Raw genomic sequence first — 16,705 nt, forward strand, 5'->3', positions numbered from 1 at the left:
AGATCCATCTGAGGATCAGTACCATAAGGAAGTGTAGGAGTATCCCACATACTGTATTTAAATATAGATCTCTAGGGATTAATGATCTGCACACTTTTTCTTAATTATAGAGTTATACCAATCTAGTTTTCATCTGTCACTTTTAAAGTTTCTACAACCAAACCAATATTTGGGACCATGTCAAAAATTGTTTTCAAAGATTTTTGCTCACATTCTTGCAACTATACGCAACATCGTAAATATGAATTATGGAAAAGATTTCCCTGCTCAATAAACATGTCTGATTACAATATAGGAAGCAGTAACAGTATTCCACTAGATTAGAGTAAACAATTCAGATTTCACTGCTCCCTTGATGATCTTTGTATATTTGGGGTCCTTTTAATATCTCAGGGCTCACTGGGGACCAAACTGTCAAAATTCACAGGAAAAATTCACTTCATAGATTGCAAAAGAGCTGTCTAAGACTTTTACGGTTCTCATAAGAGGAAATATAATGGATGAAATATAATGTTTTGACCTTATCCCCCTTATCATAACCCTGAAGCAAAATAAAATTCCACTTGTAAACAGGATATTCTATTTTGTGACCGCCTGTTTGTTGAGACCATTTCTTCTCTCCAGAGGAAGAATCCCACTAAGTTATTAAACTCCATGACCTTTTTTTTTTTTTTTAGGGCCTTTGGCGCCACTAGTGTTGGCTGCTGTACTATGGGCTGAATGAGTCACTGCTGCTTCCACAACTGAGAAGTGTCCCAACTTTCCGGAGCTGATCTAACCTAGCTCTCCTTACTCATTGATGTCAGCACAGATAACTCGCTTGATGATGTCACATGGTAGGCTTTTTTTCCTGCCAGGCTGAGTAACACACTGTCACTGCCTGGCTCCCCTCATGTGTGTTTGTATATGTATAGATGCAGAGTGTATCTGTGGAAGTCTCCCTTGTTGCTGGCTGATTCATGATGTCAGACATGCCATAAGTCGGAGCTGTATATCCCTTTTTGTGTGTGTGTGTGTGTGTGTGTGTGTGTGTAGGTGTGTGTGTGTGTGTGTGTGTGTGTTTGTATGTGTGTGTGTGTGTAGTGCATGTAGAGCTTTATATAGCCACTGTTATCCAGGAAGAAGGAATGCCCTGCATGCCAGTGACCATATTTGAACAGTGTGTCTGCACACACTACACCACACTAGAACATTCAACTCCCCTTCATCTTCACCCTGTGTGTGTGTGTGTGTGTGTGTGTGTGTGTGTGTGTGTGTGTGTGTATGCAACGTGTGTGTGGGTCTGTTGGATTGTAGTTACACTTGATCACCACTATCAGGCAATGTAATACCTCCTCTACTAGTGACGGGGGGCCTCAACTTTTTTGTCTGACAAACAGGGAGCCAGACTCTCTCTCTCTCTCTCTCTCTCTCTCTCTCTCTCTCTCTCTCTCTCTCTCTCTCTCTCTCTCTCTCTCTCTCTCTCTCTCTCTCTCTCTCTCTCTCTCTCTCTCTCTCTCTCTCTCTCTCTCTCTCTCTCTCTCTCTCTCTCTCTCTCTCTCTCTCTCTCTCTCTCTCTCTCTCTCTGTCTCTCTCTGTCTCTCTCTCTTTCCAGCACTTTCTGGTTTCTTCTCTCTGACAATCTGTTCTGCTGACTGACAACATCCACTTCGACCCGGTTGAGTAAACTTCTCTGCCCCTCATTATTTCCTCTCCTGCTTTTGCTCTGAGTGGATCTGTACAACCTTTTTTTGTGGGAAGAATCGGTGGGTTAGGCCAGCAACCTTTTGGGCTGCTGTAACACTCTTTGCGTGCGTGAGTGTGTGTGGTGTGTGTGGGTGTGTGTGTATGTGAACGTTAGTCAGTATGCCATGTCGTCTCCTGGCTCGTCGTTTGTGCAGATAAAGCATGAAGACCTACTATTCTATGAGAACTGTGGAGGAGGAAGCTTTGGGAGCGTCTACAGAGCCCTGTGGATTTCCCAAGACAAGGAAGTGGCTGTTAAGAAGCTTCTCAAGATTGACAAAGAGGTAAGGGGGACATTACGCACACAAACACACAATGACACACACATCATTTAGAGATGTCTTCAGCAGCATCATTTTAATATTCAATGTATGAGAGGCCAGAGCCTTGTCTGTACTACCCTAAACTTCAACTTCAATCAGTTTCCTCAAACTTCTCGATTCTCTTCGGACTCGGCGTCATAACTCCCTCCCTGCCTCCCCCCTCCTCCCCTGTTGTCTGCTGTTGAACATGTGTTTATCTTAAACATACCTCTCCTTGTCCCCCTCCTCCTCCTCCACTTTGTGGATGGAGCAGATATATTTATGCCAGCACACCCTTGTTCCTCCCATTGTGCTTCAGGGCGAGGTGTGTGGTCATTCAAGGGTTTATGCGCTTCAGATCAGGGCATGATACCAAAACTGAGCACGAAGAGTTAAACAATGTAACATCAATTCTCTTACTGTCCTAATCACACAAATGCAGGATGGGCAGACATGCATTTAAGTGTGTGTGTTTGCAGTTCATATGTAAATGCTAATTGATCACTGGCTTTGAAAGAATTGCAACTAAAACATAAGAAATTCAACACAACACTTTGCACACACAAAATTCAGAGACAGAGGAAGACGCACAGTATTTGAATAATTTACTGAAGTTAAAATAGGAATGCCAAACTATGAAATCTGAAGTTCATCTCAAACTTAACTTCGAAATGTGATCAATTATTAAGTGCTAATTTCCTGACAGTGTTTTTGTACTGTACAATGTACAGCACGTTATGATCTGTGTTTACAAAGATGCTTTGTATCTAAAACCCTAAATAACTTATTTTTCTGTGTTATGGCTTCAACAATAATAGTGTAATATTTCTGATTTTTGGTGCACATTAAAGAGAATTTTTGCTAAAGGCTGTCTCTGCACTTTGTCTGACACATTACCCACGGTAGAGTAAATGAAGAGTTGCAGCTTTGGAAACAATAGTATAAATTGCTTTGATTACTTTTTTTTGTAGAAGTACTTTATTGTTCAGTTGAACTTTTTCTTGTGTGATTTTATATGACGGGAGGTCAGTTGTTTTTGTTGCCTGGCAACACTAACATTTTCCACATACACAGAGGGTATGACCCGTACGTCAGCTCTGATTAATGGCATGTTTGTCACTGCGGTGTGGAAGTCTTTATTCTGAAAGTCGACCTGAGGTATGAAAGAGGGTCTGACTTTAGTTCAGTGAAACACCGTCAGGAAAAACTTTGAAGTGGATAACAAGTCAAAGCTCCACAAATTTGAAGTTTACATTAGATCAGTAACAATTTGCAATACATTTTTTCATGACGATCGATATGCTTTGTTTACTTGCTGATATCATACAGCCGACAAACGAAATAGGATGCAAATACATTTGCCTGTTTCACTTTTTCTCTTCTCTTCATGTGCAGGCCGAGATTCTTAGTGTCCTGAGTCATAAGAACATCATTCAGTTTTATGGAGCCATGCTGGAATCTCCCAACTATGGCATTGTCACAGGTCAGACATCAAGTGTGTGTCTGTGTGTGTGCGTGTGTGTGTGTGTGTGAGAGAGAGAGAGAGAGAGAGAGAGAGAGAGAGAGAGAGAGAGAGAGAGAGAGAGAGAGAGAGAGAGAGAGAGAGAGAGAGAGAGAGAGAGAGAGAGAGAGAGAGAGAGAGAGAGAGAGAGAGAGAGAGAGAGAGAGAGAGAGAGAGAGAGAGAGAGAGTGCTTGTGTGTGAGATTCAAGTATCCTTTCAGAAGTACTCCCATGAACATAAATATCTGGACACGTTGTTCATATCTAATCCCTTACTTCTAGAGTTATATCTAAGTCCTCTTCAAATGTAGATGTTTATCACTGTCTTTTTGGCTGCAGCCTCATAACTGCATTAGGTGAAGGTCAAATGAAGGTTAAAGTTGAGGTATGGAAGGTCGGTGCAGATTGTGCTCTTTTAAAAAAAAACACAGTGTGTATATTAGTTTAATTAGTGTGTATTTAATCCTGGATGTGCCACTTAAAGACGTGTTAGCACATGCTCAGGTGTTTGTGTGTGTTTTGAAGGATTGGTGTATACTCTGAGAGCTGGTTCATGCTGTGTTTCCTGGCAGGACATTTGAAACTGAGACCAGCATGTTTGGATGTGGTTGTAATCCTGGATGGGATCATATGGTTAGGAGAAAGTACGACACACTACGCTCTACTGCTGCACTTTGGTCCAGTGTTTACTAAAAATAAAAAAGTACAGTAGAAAAAGAAGTGTTTCGGGGTATGACTGTTTGTCAAAGTTGAAAAAACTTTTCATCCATTTTAAAGGGTCAGATTTGTTAGTTTTGCACCCACAACACTCTCTAAGGAGTCCTTTGATTGGATGTTATCCTCTATGTCTTTCTTGTCTCATTGAAATGTTAGTCTTAATAGGGGAAAATGAAAGGTTCAAAGGTCAGGGATAATCTGGATTAGACGGTCATTGTGTGTGTGTGTGTGTGCGTGTGTGTGTGTGTGTGTGTGTGTGTGTGTGTGTGTGTGTTTATGAACGTTACTGGTATTTCTGTTGTGTGCAGGTCTTTGTGATAGGAGGGGCTAAACTTTTGAACTGAGAGGTCTCTGTCTTATAATTATGTTTATAATATATGTTGAGGAAATATGTTTTAGCTGCAACACAAATGGAAATTAGCTCATCAATATCCTTTGTTTAAGGATGGTCAATCCCAACATTTGTTTCCAGTGTGATTTAACGTAACCAAATGACCAAACGTTTTCATCAACAATTCTGTTCATGGGAAAAAAATGACTTTTCTGCCTCACCGATGATCACTGCTGTGTATGTATGTGTTGTTACAGAATATGCCAGTGGGGGGTCTCTGTATGAGTACCTCTCAAGTGAGCAGAGTGAGGAGATGGACATGGAGCAGATCATGATGTGGGCCATACAGATAGCTAAAGGTAAAGCTGAAATAATCAATAAAATGGTCTCATTCACTGATCTGCAGGCAATGTGCATCATCTCTATGATACTTCAGTGTTGTTAGTTGAAGGAGAGAGGAGCTGAGTCAGAAAGAGTAAATGAGTACTATTAATTTGTGTTTGCAAACATATACTTCATGCCACCCCTGCATGCATCTGTCACAGCCTGAGTTTTGTATGACCAGTTGTAAATGCTTGTCTTCTTTTCGTCACAGGGATGCATTACCTCCATGCAGAAGCTCCAGTCAAAGTCATTCATAGAGACCTCAAGTCACGAAACGGTAACACATTGTGCATCTTCTAGCCAACATTATTCTATATCACTATCTTATTTCACTCCTGTTAATCTGCTCCTTCTCGCCCATTCAGTGGTGATGACAGCAGACAAAGTGCTGAAGGTTTGTGTCTTTTCTTCATGCACAGAGATTCACATAGAAGCATTTTTAAATCAGTTCATACAGGCAGTTAAAAATCTGCTGTCCTCTTGGTTTGCTCTTTTGGAATTTCAGATATGTGACTTTGGAGCATCAAAGTTTCTGTCCCATACCACCCACATGACAGTGGTGGGAACTTTTCCCTGGATGGCTCCTGAGGTTATTCAGAGTCTGCCTGTCTCAGAGACCTGTGACACCTACTCCTATGGCGTGGTGAGCTGTAACACATTACTCAGATGTGTATTTGTTTTGATCGTTTGATCGATAAAACAATGTTTTAAATAATAAAAACAAAACAAGCTATCAGAAAAGTACTGTTTTGTAAGAGTATGAGCAAATGTATCAAGAGTATGAGCTGAACTGTGGTCTGCACAACTGAAGGTGGTATTTAAATGTTACTTTGTTTTGCTCCTCTTCAGGCATTTAACAAAAATCATTTCTATCCCCATGAAGTAACAAAGTTTGTTCTGTGGGTAGGTGCTGTGGGAGATGCTGACTCGAGAGGTTCCTTTCAAAGGATTTGAAGGGCTGCAGGTTGCATGGCTGGTGGTGGAAAAACAAGAGGTAAACCTCTAATACAGCACTGAGGTTAAACGCACGCACACACACACACACACACACACACACACACACACACACACACACACACACACACACACACACACACACTTTTGTAAAGACCACTGTCAGCATGTCGATGTACCAGAGTCTGAGAAGGCTGGATGAACAATGTGATGCTCTCATGGTTTCCACTGCAAGCTGGTGAGGCTGGGTATTTTTAGGCCTGATGTCAGTTCTCTGCTCTTGTAAGGCTTGGATCCACTGTAGTGGAGCTCGGCCAGACTCCCCCCTCTGGCTAAAGCCTTTACGAGAGAAAGAGAGGGAGAGAGAGCAAGCGAGCGATGAGAAAAAAAAGAGAAAAGATTAAAGGGGACAGTTGATTCAGGAGGTTTATGGGAGTTGGGGGAGTGACGGTTGGACTGTATGTGTTTCAGTTATTGACGTGTTTGAATCCACTTTAACAACCACACATAAAAACACACAGGCACATAGAAGGACCAGCAAACAATTCTGGGAATATGATTCCTGCGTAGCTCTTGGCTTATCTCCAAATACTCTCCCTAAATAACTCACTGTCTCTCTCTTTCCCAGTCTCCCTCTGATTTCCCCCTCCTTTGCTATACCTTGCTTCCTGACCCTCTTCCTTGCCCTCCCTCGACTCAGAGTTGGTGATATTTTCGGATGAATCCCCAAAGAACACTGTTTCCATGTAGTGCACTGTACTATGGGGCTATCTGGGCTCATTCAGACCTTTGAAGATGCCAGACGATCTTTAATGCAGGGACATTATCTTGGTGGATTTACATTAGCTGCAGTTTAATCGTTGAAGAAAACATACTACGTCTTACATATTGTAGCTGTCTTTGAGAAGACAAATCAAGGTCTCTAAAACGATCACAGTCCAGATGTTCTTCTGATAAGGATATTAAAGATTTCTCTTATCTTCACTGTGCCTTTGCTTTTATCCTGTTAGTAGTGAGTCGTAGTCAGTGAGGCGGCAGCTGTCGGCCCGTTTGCTTGTCCTTCAAGGCTTGTCAAACCAAACTAATGAAACCTCAACACGGTCCTAATGAAGCAGTCACTCAAGCAGCTTTTGAAGAAGATGAACTTTTGCCATGCAATTAGTTTACAGAAATAACCCGAGTGATTCCTTAAGATTCTATTTTGATACATAAATTCAAGTCATGTGCTACTTTGATTGATGACCAAATACTTGGAGTGCAGCCTATTAGCAGTAGCAACCCAACAAGCTCAACTCAGATTTTGTAGTCAACAGTGAACAGTGTACCTACTTAACATCAGAGTTTAAGCACTGAGGTTGTGTTCAAAGGCTTGAGTGGAACAGTAAACATTTGTTTTCACCACTTTACACAGTGCAGCCTCCATCACTATGTGTTCAATTTGCATGCAGTATCTTCAAACATTGGGACATAATAAAAGTCACAACATTAGGCCATCAACTTCTACCCTCCTGGTCTTACATCACAGCCACGGTTTACATTTTATTGAAGAAATAGTTGCCTTGGATATGATATTTAAAAAGCTCTGCAGTGGATGTGATTTAGATTTCTTTTTCTTGAAAAACATGCAACCAGTACTGTTAAAATTAAAAGATGTAGTTGTGTATCTTGTTATTCCCTTTTTGCATACTTGATTGACATACATGTATCTGGACTTATAACTTTCTCATGTGTTTTAAAATAGTTGGCTTTTTTAAAAATTTGATTGGTTCGTGTAAACTGTGTCTCTAAAATACATTTCCAAGATTGCTTGGAGGACATGTTTTTCAGGGGTTTGGAATGGCTTTAGCTTGTTAAAGTATTATTCATTTCCAAGATTTATGACAAGCATGACAAGATTTTTCTACTGCGGTTAAAGGCTTTTACTTCTTCTGTTTGCATGTGTTGTGTGTGTGGGTATCTAGAGGCTGACCATCCCCACCAGCTGTCCGGCAAGTTTTGCAGAGCTGATGAGGAGATGTTGGCAAGCAGACTCAAAGGTAAGCTTGATGAAAAAACGGATGCAGTTGTTAATGTCTTCAAAAAATCGTCTCGCCTTTATACTTTCAAAGACTTAACGATAAGTATGTGCTGGTTATTCTACCTTGTGTGCGTATACATACAGGAGCGTCCACAGTTCAAACAGGTGCTGGTAACCCTGGAGACTATGGCCAACGACAGCCGTCTGCCGGACCAGTGCAACTCTTTCCTACATAACAAGGACCAGTGGAGGTACACGCACATGCTATGTTTTGACAAATGCATTCAGTGGCTTACTGCACTACAAATAAAACTCAATATGTATGTACAAAATTCAACATAGCTATGCACGTGCCAGCATGCACACACACACATGCATACAAACACAGCTCTGTGGAGTCTAAAGCTCGGGAGAGAAGTTGAATGTGTGACCCTATGCTCTACTTCAGTCTATAATAAGCTCTCTGGAAACAGTCCATGGAAGAGATTCCTGCACTCCTCCTCTTTGCCCTAACCCGACAGCAGGGAGGCGACAGAGGGGATGGGGGAACAGTGGAAGAGAGAAAGAGGAGAAAACCAGTTTGAGCTGAAGAAGAAAAGTTTAGGGATGACCAGAAATGTATTGAGTGAATATGAAATCTAGAGCCCTGTAAAACGAGGGAAACAGAAACGTTTGTTGGAAGCCAAAGTGGACAGATGACGCGAGAGAGGGAAAGAGAGAGGAGAGAAGGTGTGAAATTCTGTGCATATTTAACATGAGTATAACGAGGCAATCAGTTCTGAGTTTTTGGTATGGGTGGAAAACTTGGGCAAGGGGAGGTGGTGGTGGGTGTGTGTGTGTGTGTGTGTGTGTGTGTGTGTGTGTGTGTGTGTGTGTGGGTGTGTGTGTGTGTGTGTGTGTGTGTGTGTGTGTGTGTGTGTGTGTGTGTTTTGAAGAAACACAGAAGGAGGTATAGCTGTGCATCAAATCTGTCTATATTTAGTTGCCCTGAGTGTTGACTGTGTATGAGTTTCAAAGGTAGTAACTAACTCTAACAGTGCCCTCTTGTGGTGACAAACAGTTCTTCAGCTCAATAGTTACATCCTTGACAAATGGTTAACTTGTTGCTTTACAGTATTGTCTCCTGCAGGAATAGTTTAGAATCTAAACATTTTATGTCATGTTTGATAAAAACACTTTTTAAAAATGTACAACTGTTATCAGGACTTTAGACGTTAGAGAGAAAAACATTGATCCCCTTTCAAAGTTTGTTGAAAGTCTAACCATGATTTGTGTTTAAGTGTGTTCCATGAAGGTGTTACAATTATGTGTACTGAAAAACAGAATATATGTGAACATGCTCTTAACACAGTTACTTTCTCACCATGTGAAAAAAATTCCTTTTCACTGAATCAATAAAGTACTTATTATTCAAGAGTGTTGAAGATCGATGACGTGCATTAACACATTTATAAAATGTACAAGCAGATTTATTTTCTGTTCACTAGCCAAACAGTACATTTCATGTCATTATATTGTTGTATAATAATTGTATGGATTATATATCATTTAGGTAAAACTTGAATGTGAGTGGCAGCTGTAGAACTTTGATGGCAAAAAATGCTGCCAGCCCAAACTAATTAAGACATTAAAACCTCAGTAATAAGTCAAGAGTATCCTTCAGTGCACACTGGAGCACAAGCTTGATACAATAGTGCTAATCATGACAGTGAACCTCTTACTTAACTAGAAAAGTTGCTTTGAAACTTCACAACAACTTAATGCAAAATTAAACACACATTGTGTCTGCACATCCTAGGTGTGAAATTGAGTCGACGCTGGAGCGCCTTCGAAAGCTGGAGAGGGAACTTTACTCCAAAGAGAAGGAGCTGGAGGAGAGGGAGAGGAGGCTCAGACTGTGGGAGGAGAGGCTGATGGAGAGGTCCAACATGAGTCCCAGTCCAACATCCCTACTCATGGAGCGCTCAAACATCTCACCAGTGAGTTGCATGCGAGTAAATGTTAATCTGTTTAGGCAACTGAAGCCAATATCCACCCAGACTTCTTGGCATCTTAGTGATCCCTTCTCGTTCCTCTCTGACATTTTCAGTTCTTCACACCGATGTCTATCGGTTCTTCTGGCTCATTCTTCCGCTCACACTCTCAGGACTCCAACATCAGCAGTGCTGGGGTCAGTAGTGCTGGCGTCAGTTGTCTCCTACGCACCCTCAGCAATGGCGACACGGAAAGAGGGAGCAATGCGACACTGGAGAAGGGGATGGGCTCACTCGACAGCGGGAGGCTGCATGCTATGATCCGAGGGTTGCAGGGCAGATTTGGAGATGAGGATGAGGATGAGGATGAGCAGGAGGAGGAAGGGACCCTGGAGGAGAAAAGATGGGGGCAGAGGGAGAGGGATGACAGTGGAGGAAGGGTGCAGGTAACACTCAGGAGCTTCCCAGGCGGTGTAGTGGAGAGGGAGGAAAGAACATGGGGAGACGGGGACAGGGAGAGAGGGGGGATGCAGAGGAGCCGAGTGACCACCATAGTCCGAGGATACTCAGGTGGGTTTGGAGAGGGGGAGGGTGAGAGGGAGAAAGACGGAGGGTGGGAAACAGAAAAACTTGGGGATAGACTGGAGGAGAGAGGGGTAGAGGGAGGAATAGAAGGAGGGAGGCTCCCAACCATGTTCAAGGGTCTCCATGGGAGTTTAGGGGGCTTGGGAGACATGTTGTCCTTAGATATGAATGACATGGGGGACATGGAGAGGATAGGAGACATAGACATGGACATGGGTGACCTGGGAGTTATGAAAGTAGTGGGTCAAGGTGTCAGGAGTGAGGTGGGGGTTAGGGGTCGCAGGAGTGACATGGGAGTCATGGTCCAGGGAGTAAGAGGTGACCTCAGCGAAGCCATCAGCCAAAAGATTAGAGGGGAAGTGGGAGTCATCGGGCAGTCAGGAGTGCAGGTGAGCATGCGAGCTTCGTCAAATCAGAACTCTGTGAAGAGCTGCAGCGTGCGGCACGGAACCAAGATCAACATGTCCTCTGCAGCCATGGACATGATGGAGCTCGACTGGTCTGATAGTGACTAGGAAACACACACAAATACACACAAACACACACAGAGGCCAAACTCGACAGATTTTGTTTCAGTTTGTTAACACATACAGTATCTAAGCTGCAGTATGTGCATTAGAGTCTTTGAGAGTTCAAAAAGAGCTGGTATACACACTTTTTTTTGGTAATTTTTTATTGAATGGATGAATATCATACCCATGTGTACTGTGAAGTAGGAAGGAGAGCGATGCGATTAAAATTTGTCTTGTCATTTTGACAGAATGACTTCACCTGTGTAATTTAACGTGCTATTAAAAACTGCTGCATAACACACTGTAAGAGGTACAAGTGTTACAGAAAGAACACACTTGAATGCCGCTCTAATGAGGCAGCACGGTCTGATATTTTTATTTTCTGCTTGTAAAGTATCTCTTAGTTTATAGCTTTGACTTGTTCAGAAAAAGCTTTGACTTTATCAGTTCTAACTGTGATTTTGTGTGTGAATGTTTGGCATTTCTTTCTGTATATTTTATCATTTTTCAATAAAAAGAAAAGAAATTTTGATTTCATTTCTGCTCTTCTTCTCTGATAGAGTTAGCCCTATTATCCAGGACATTTATGTATATATTGGTGTCTATGCTAAAGATAAATCAAACATGGACGACACGTTTTAACACACTGTAGAAACCTAATTTGTCTCATAAAATTCTAATTCCTGCAAACCATTAAATCACTGACTCACATTCCTTAAGTCACAATCAAACACTGAGCAGCAGGGCGACTCCTGCCAGCACCCACTTGGCTGGCCTCTCCCTGGTCTTGAGGCTAAAAGTCCATACATATGTGGGTCCCCTGATCTTGGTCTTATAAAGTGGACATTCATAGATATTCCTGGTCTCCTGGCGGTCGTTTGGCACAGCTCGGACTGAGATAACTGGCATGGCCGGGGTTAGTTCCTTCAGACGGGCCTCAGTGATCACACCAGACTGAGTATCCCACCTTGCACCTATGACAAACATATGTTGAGAAGAGGAAATCCTGGTATAGCTTTGTTTAAAAGCAACATTTATTTATGAAAAAAAAATACATTTCTTATCATGTATGACACAATTTCATTCACAGAGGGAGAAATTAGCTTTTACTTCAAATTCTGTGACATTACTTGCAGAAAATGTGTTTTTTTCTACCTTCCATGTAAAGTCCATAAACGTATGCCCCTTCCCTGGCAGGCTGGTTGAACTCTTCCTTAAACTTTTTGGAAACATCCACAGTCAGGTTCACCTTATCCAGGGGCCACTCGTTCTTCCGTGCCAGAGACTGCATCACTGCTGGAAAGCCAGGACAAGAAAATGATACAAACTAAAAACGAAGGACAAATGAGATAAACCCCCCCCCCCAAAAAAATCCAACACATAGCAAAAGTGAAAGGATTTGTTTTTTATTTTCTAACAATGCTGAAGTTTTACTTTGATATATGAACAAATAAAGAAAGCTTGATACCTGTGAGGAAGGACTGAGGGTTGAAAAGTCCGGACAGCCAGACGACACTGGGCAGAGAGAGGTCCTGAGTCCAGCTGTCCAGCTCTTTACATCGCTGCAGCACATCATTATACCTGACACAAACACACATTCGTTTACTTAGATCATGTTTAGCACAATACATAAAATTAAATTAATTTCCTGGAGACTCCTCCATCCCATACCCTCAACCAATCACTCGAAATATTTATTTTCTCAACTGGGGATTTGGATTGTGTCCCCTATTGGACAAAAAGTCCTGATAAAACAAGTCTGAAATGTGTTCCCCAAAGTAAGCCATGTCAGACCCATGAAGAGAGGAGAAGATCTGAAGATAATATCAGAGTTCTGTTTGCACTGCAAAAAATGGCACACATATTTCTCACAGCTAAATTCAAGATTAACCAAGTAAAGCTTAAACTGTCCTTTTTATCGTCAAAAACGCAATACTTTACATTTAGACACACTGACAAACATCTCACACACACAAACACACCATATTGACAGGCTGTAGGTGGAGGGGTAGGCCAGTTTGGTCCAGGTATCAGGGACGTTATCGAAGAACAAAGCAGTCTGCAGCTTCTCCATCTCAGAGGAGATGGCCAGTTCACCCTGTGACAGACATATTAAACCGTTATATCACAATGACTACACACAGCCAAGGTGCTTTATCTGGCAAACTAACATCAACAAATCATTTTTACATTACGTTTGAGACTGTTGTATAATTACTTTCAAAAACAGCTGCTGTACACTTTTTAACTGCAGCATATTCCACCTGATCAGATTTTAAAAAAAAAATCTGCATGTTGGATTAATGTGGTGCCACGAAAGACTCCCATGTGGCAAAACAGGACGAGGGCTTTTTATTCTTTAAGTGCACACAGCTAATGGTAAGGATAATGGGAGTACTGGGAGATGTCTTTATTTTATTAACTCAAATACTAACATCACCACTGCTTTGGGACAAAAAAAAGCTAGTAATCCCTTACTATGGCCCCATTCTATAGTCAGCAGTAAGATCAAAGTAAAGGAACTATTTACAGTAGATGTTGTTGAGATGTATAGGGTTGCACAAACACAAACAAATGTGTTCTACCTTGAGTCCCAAGTCCAGCTCTTTGAGTGAGCGGCGTATCTCTGAGATGAGCATATTCATGCGTTCACACTCCTGAAAGCAGACCAGGATGTACGGCGAGCGTTCAGCTGTCTTTGACGTGATGTCGGACATGTTGTACTCCTCTGGAAGCTTCTCAATCACCTCATCTAAAATGGTTTTCACCTGAAGGAGTGCATATCATTAAAAGGCAGGTATGAAGAAGACCATTTCATATAGTTCCCATATTAAGTGATGTAGTTCTCTAAATGTTGTGTCTCAAGAGATTGAAATCAGAGGTGAGACTTGTGTCAGAGTGCTCAAATGTGGTGTCACTATTTTGTTTTGGCCATATTCAATCATTTAATATCCATTAATAAGAACCCTGATTCCATGAAAATAAAAAATCAATAACATCCTGTTGTGTAGCTACCTTCTCCTCCAGGGTCTGTGAGGCTCCCTCCCCCATCACAGCATCCGGAGACTGCAACTCCAGCAGAGTGTGGAAAAGGCTATCTGATGTTACTGTCAAGAACTCAATTTCTGCATTGGGGTGTAGCCCATAATGCACTGGGCTCTCATGGGGCAGCATCTCATCTATGAAGTCATGGTAACCCTGGGCAGGTAGGGAGAGAAAATTATCCATTTTTATGTTCATGGTACTGAGCTATCCACATCCATTAAATCCTTTCAACTTCTCATTAGACTTCCTTTTTAATTCATCTATCTGTTGAAAGTTCTTTAAAATGTAAATGTAAATAATATGCACTACCCTGATTATCAAGTATTCAACATCAACAAGATGAGAGATTGAATGTTATCTAACACAATATCTGTTATCTGTTACCTGGTAGTCCAGGTTGGAAGGGACAACAAATCCTGGAGTCAAAGCAAGCTTTCGGTCAAACTGGGCAACAAAACAGCACAAAGGAGAAGTTTTAGATCTCTCATACAGTTCAAAAACATGAAATTACTCAAACTCAAGCAGCCAAAACTAGAACTTTGGTCCCTAACAAGCCACTCTGCTGCTAAGTACAACGATTCTCATGCCCACGTGTCCAAAGTCTACTGCCCACTACAATCTTACTGACACTACCGAAGTGTTTTTGCCAAGATTAAACTTCATTTAGCTACACTAAAGTGGGTCCAAATGTATTCCCTTTCTTGTTCTCCCTCTTGTGTAAATAAACAAACCTGGTTTGGCTGCATGTATTCCTCCAGATAAGTTCTGCAGAGCCGCCTGTCCCAGTCATCGGTGATGTGTCCTCCATACATGATCTCACCAAACAGATACCTCAGGTCCTCCCATGGCACCTTCATCATCATAATCATTGTTAAAATCACTGCAATCATCATCATCACATGCTTCCATGAAACACCTCGCGGCAAACACACACATGCACCTCAATCCAAGTGTTACATGTCATCCACGCAAAACACCAACACAGCACACTCCACCTGTGCGTTGGCCTCCAGGTAGTTGTAGAGGACGTTGACTGATATTGTCAGGTCTCCAGTGTTGAAGGGATACTTTCTGTTCCAACCCTGTGGTCCAAACTTCCTCCGCTCAGCTACACAGGCGTGAAAGTAACAAAGAGAGAAGAGGATGGTCTTAAACTCTTGCTCACGGCTGCACTGGTCCAGGATGTCCTGCAAAGATATAAATAATAAATTAATGTAATTTGCAAACTCACACATTCAGCAGAAAGCAGACATTAGACACCCACCTGGTCAAAGTTATCCAGAGCTGCATGTAGATTAGCATGCATGCCTGTTGGGGGTTCATTGGTAATCTTGATTGCGTTTTCCAGAATGCCCTGAGGGAAATCATCACAGCAGTAATGTAATTCTGTATGAGTGCAGGAAAGACACCCTGGAGGCGTTGTTGTCTATAATTGATGCTTTAAGATGGCCTAACTGCATGCACGTTTTGTCTTTACCTGTGGGATAATGTGTTCCTGGGGTATTGGCGCTGGCTCAGCGCTCATGAACACTCTGTAGTCGGGATGGCTGCCTTCACAGCAGCGCTCCAGCAGCTTCTCAAGTGAACCCAGCCAGCGAGCAACCAGGTGGATGTTCTACAGGGAAGGGAATGAAAAGTTTATTATAGAAAGTGATAGCGGGAACTCCTATCTTCTGCAAATAAAGGCATTTTCATTTCCCAAAAGTTTTTAATCGTATTTGTCTTTTTTTCACTAACTAAATAAAAAACAGGAATATGACCTACATAACATTTCAAGTACTCTCAACTATATTTCGGCAAAATAAGGCAGGTAACCATTCAGCGTAATATTTCTATTCTTTGATACATCACTTCTACACCATTGTCATATTAGACCTGCAGTATAACCCAGTGACCCTCCTTGGATGCCTTTTCCATGGCAACCTCGGCCACAGCCTCCTGGCCCTGACCCAAGGACACGTTGTGAAGCTTCCCGAGGTCAATGGTGAATCCCAGCTTCCTTCCTGGAAACATAAAGATTTAATTAGAAGTCATACTCCTACTGAAGTGTGTCCTCCATTTAAGAAATATTATGGTTCATAAGATCTTCCTTTTCAAACCTTTTTCTTTGTGCTATCTACAACGTGATTATTTTATTGTTATAACAAGATAAAGAAAATAAAGTAATTACACTTTTTTTTTTCCAAAAAGCCCAAATAGGACTCTTCTTCACACATACAATGTATTAATATCAAGTGAATATACAAACAGAAAAACGCTTTGAGGATGTATCTGTCTGTGTTTAATTACCCAGTGTTTCCACATCCTTCAGAGGGTCCACTCCAGGGGAGAGGATGAAGAACACAGGAGAGGCTGGCCCACTTTCTCGAAAGGACTTTGCAAATTCCGTCTTTCGACCCTCTGTGTACTTTACCCCGAGCTTTTCCTCCACAAAGTTCCTACATTGACGATAACTTTCTTTGAGAACAAGACAAAACAAGAAACTCAATGTGCCCAAAAAGGATCCACACAACATTGCCAGGCACAAGACCAATGGAAAAAAATGTAAGTCAACTGTGTGTGGAATCAGCGGGGGTGTGACTGCCAGCTGCAACTCATCATCTCATCACCTGCCCGTATATCTACCAGGGCTCTGCATCCACTCATTGCTGGACTATAT

General features: G+C 41.9%; 2 protein-coding genes across 2 annotated transcripts in view; one reads left to right on the forward strand and one right to left on the reverse strand.

Annotated features, from left to right (window-relative positions):
• Nucleotides 1–1,279: 1,279 nt before the first annotated feature.
• Nucleotides 1,280–11,533, forward strand: LOC306827090 (uncharacterized protein). Its single transcript, XM_079348743.1, has 11 exons — nt 1,280–2,009; nt 3,423–3,510; nt 4,834–4,935; nt 5,172–5,237; nt 5,326–5,354; nt 5,466–5,603; nt 5,868–5,954; nt 7,876–7,950; nt 8,076–8,182; nt 9,730–9,910; nt 10,021–11,533. The coding sequence occupies exons 1-11, from the start codon at nt 1,851–1,853 to the stop codon at nt 11,002–11,004; spliced, it is 2,016 nt and encodes a 671-aa protein (XP_079204869.1). The 5' UTR covers nt 1,280–1,850; the 3' UTR covers nt 11,005–11,533.
• An 83-nt stretch (nt 11,534–11,616) lies between these two features.
• The window catches only part of dnah9l (dynein, axonemal, heavy polypeptide 9 like), a 36,620-nt gene continuing 31,531 nt past the window's right edge, over nt 11,617–16,705 (reverse strand). Inside the window, 13 exon segments of the mRNA XM_079348744.1 lie at nt 11,617–11,975; nt 12,157–12,297; nt 12,470–12,582; nt 12,984–13,099; nt 13,587–13,769; nt 14,017–14,199; nt 14,431–14,490; nt 14,778–14,897; nt 15,042–15,233; nt 15,311–15,400; nt 15,524–15,661; nt 15,922–16,049; nt 16,336–16,484. Coding sequence (XP_079204870.1) covers nt 11,728–11,975; nt 12,157–12,297; nt 12,470–12,582; nt 12,984–13,099; nt 13,587–13,769; nt 14,017–14,199; nt 14,431–14,490; nt 14,778–14,897; nt 15,042–15,233; nt 15,311–15,400; nt 15,524–15,661; nt 15,922–16,049; nt 16,336–16,484 — 1,861 coding nt within the window. The 3' untranslated portion in view covers nt 11,617–11,727.

This window comes from Symphodus melops, assembly GCF_947650265.1.
Source record: "Symphodus melops genome assembly, chromosome: 7".
Taxonomy (NCBI): Eukaryota; Metazoa; Chordata; class Actinopteri; order Labriformes; family Labridae; genus Symphodus; species Symphodus melops.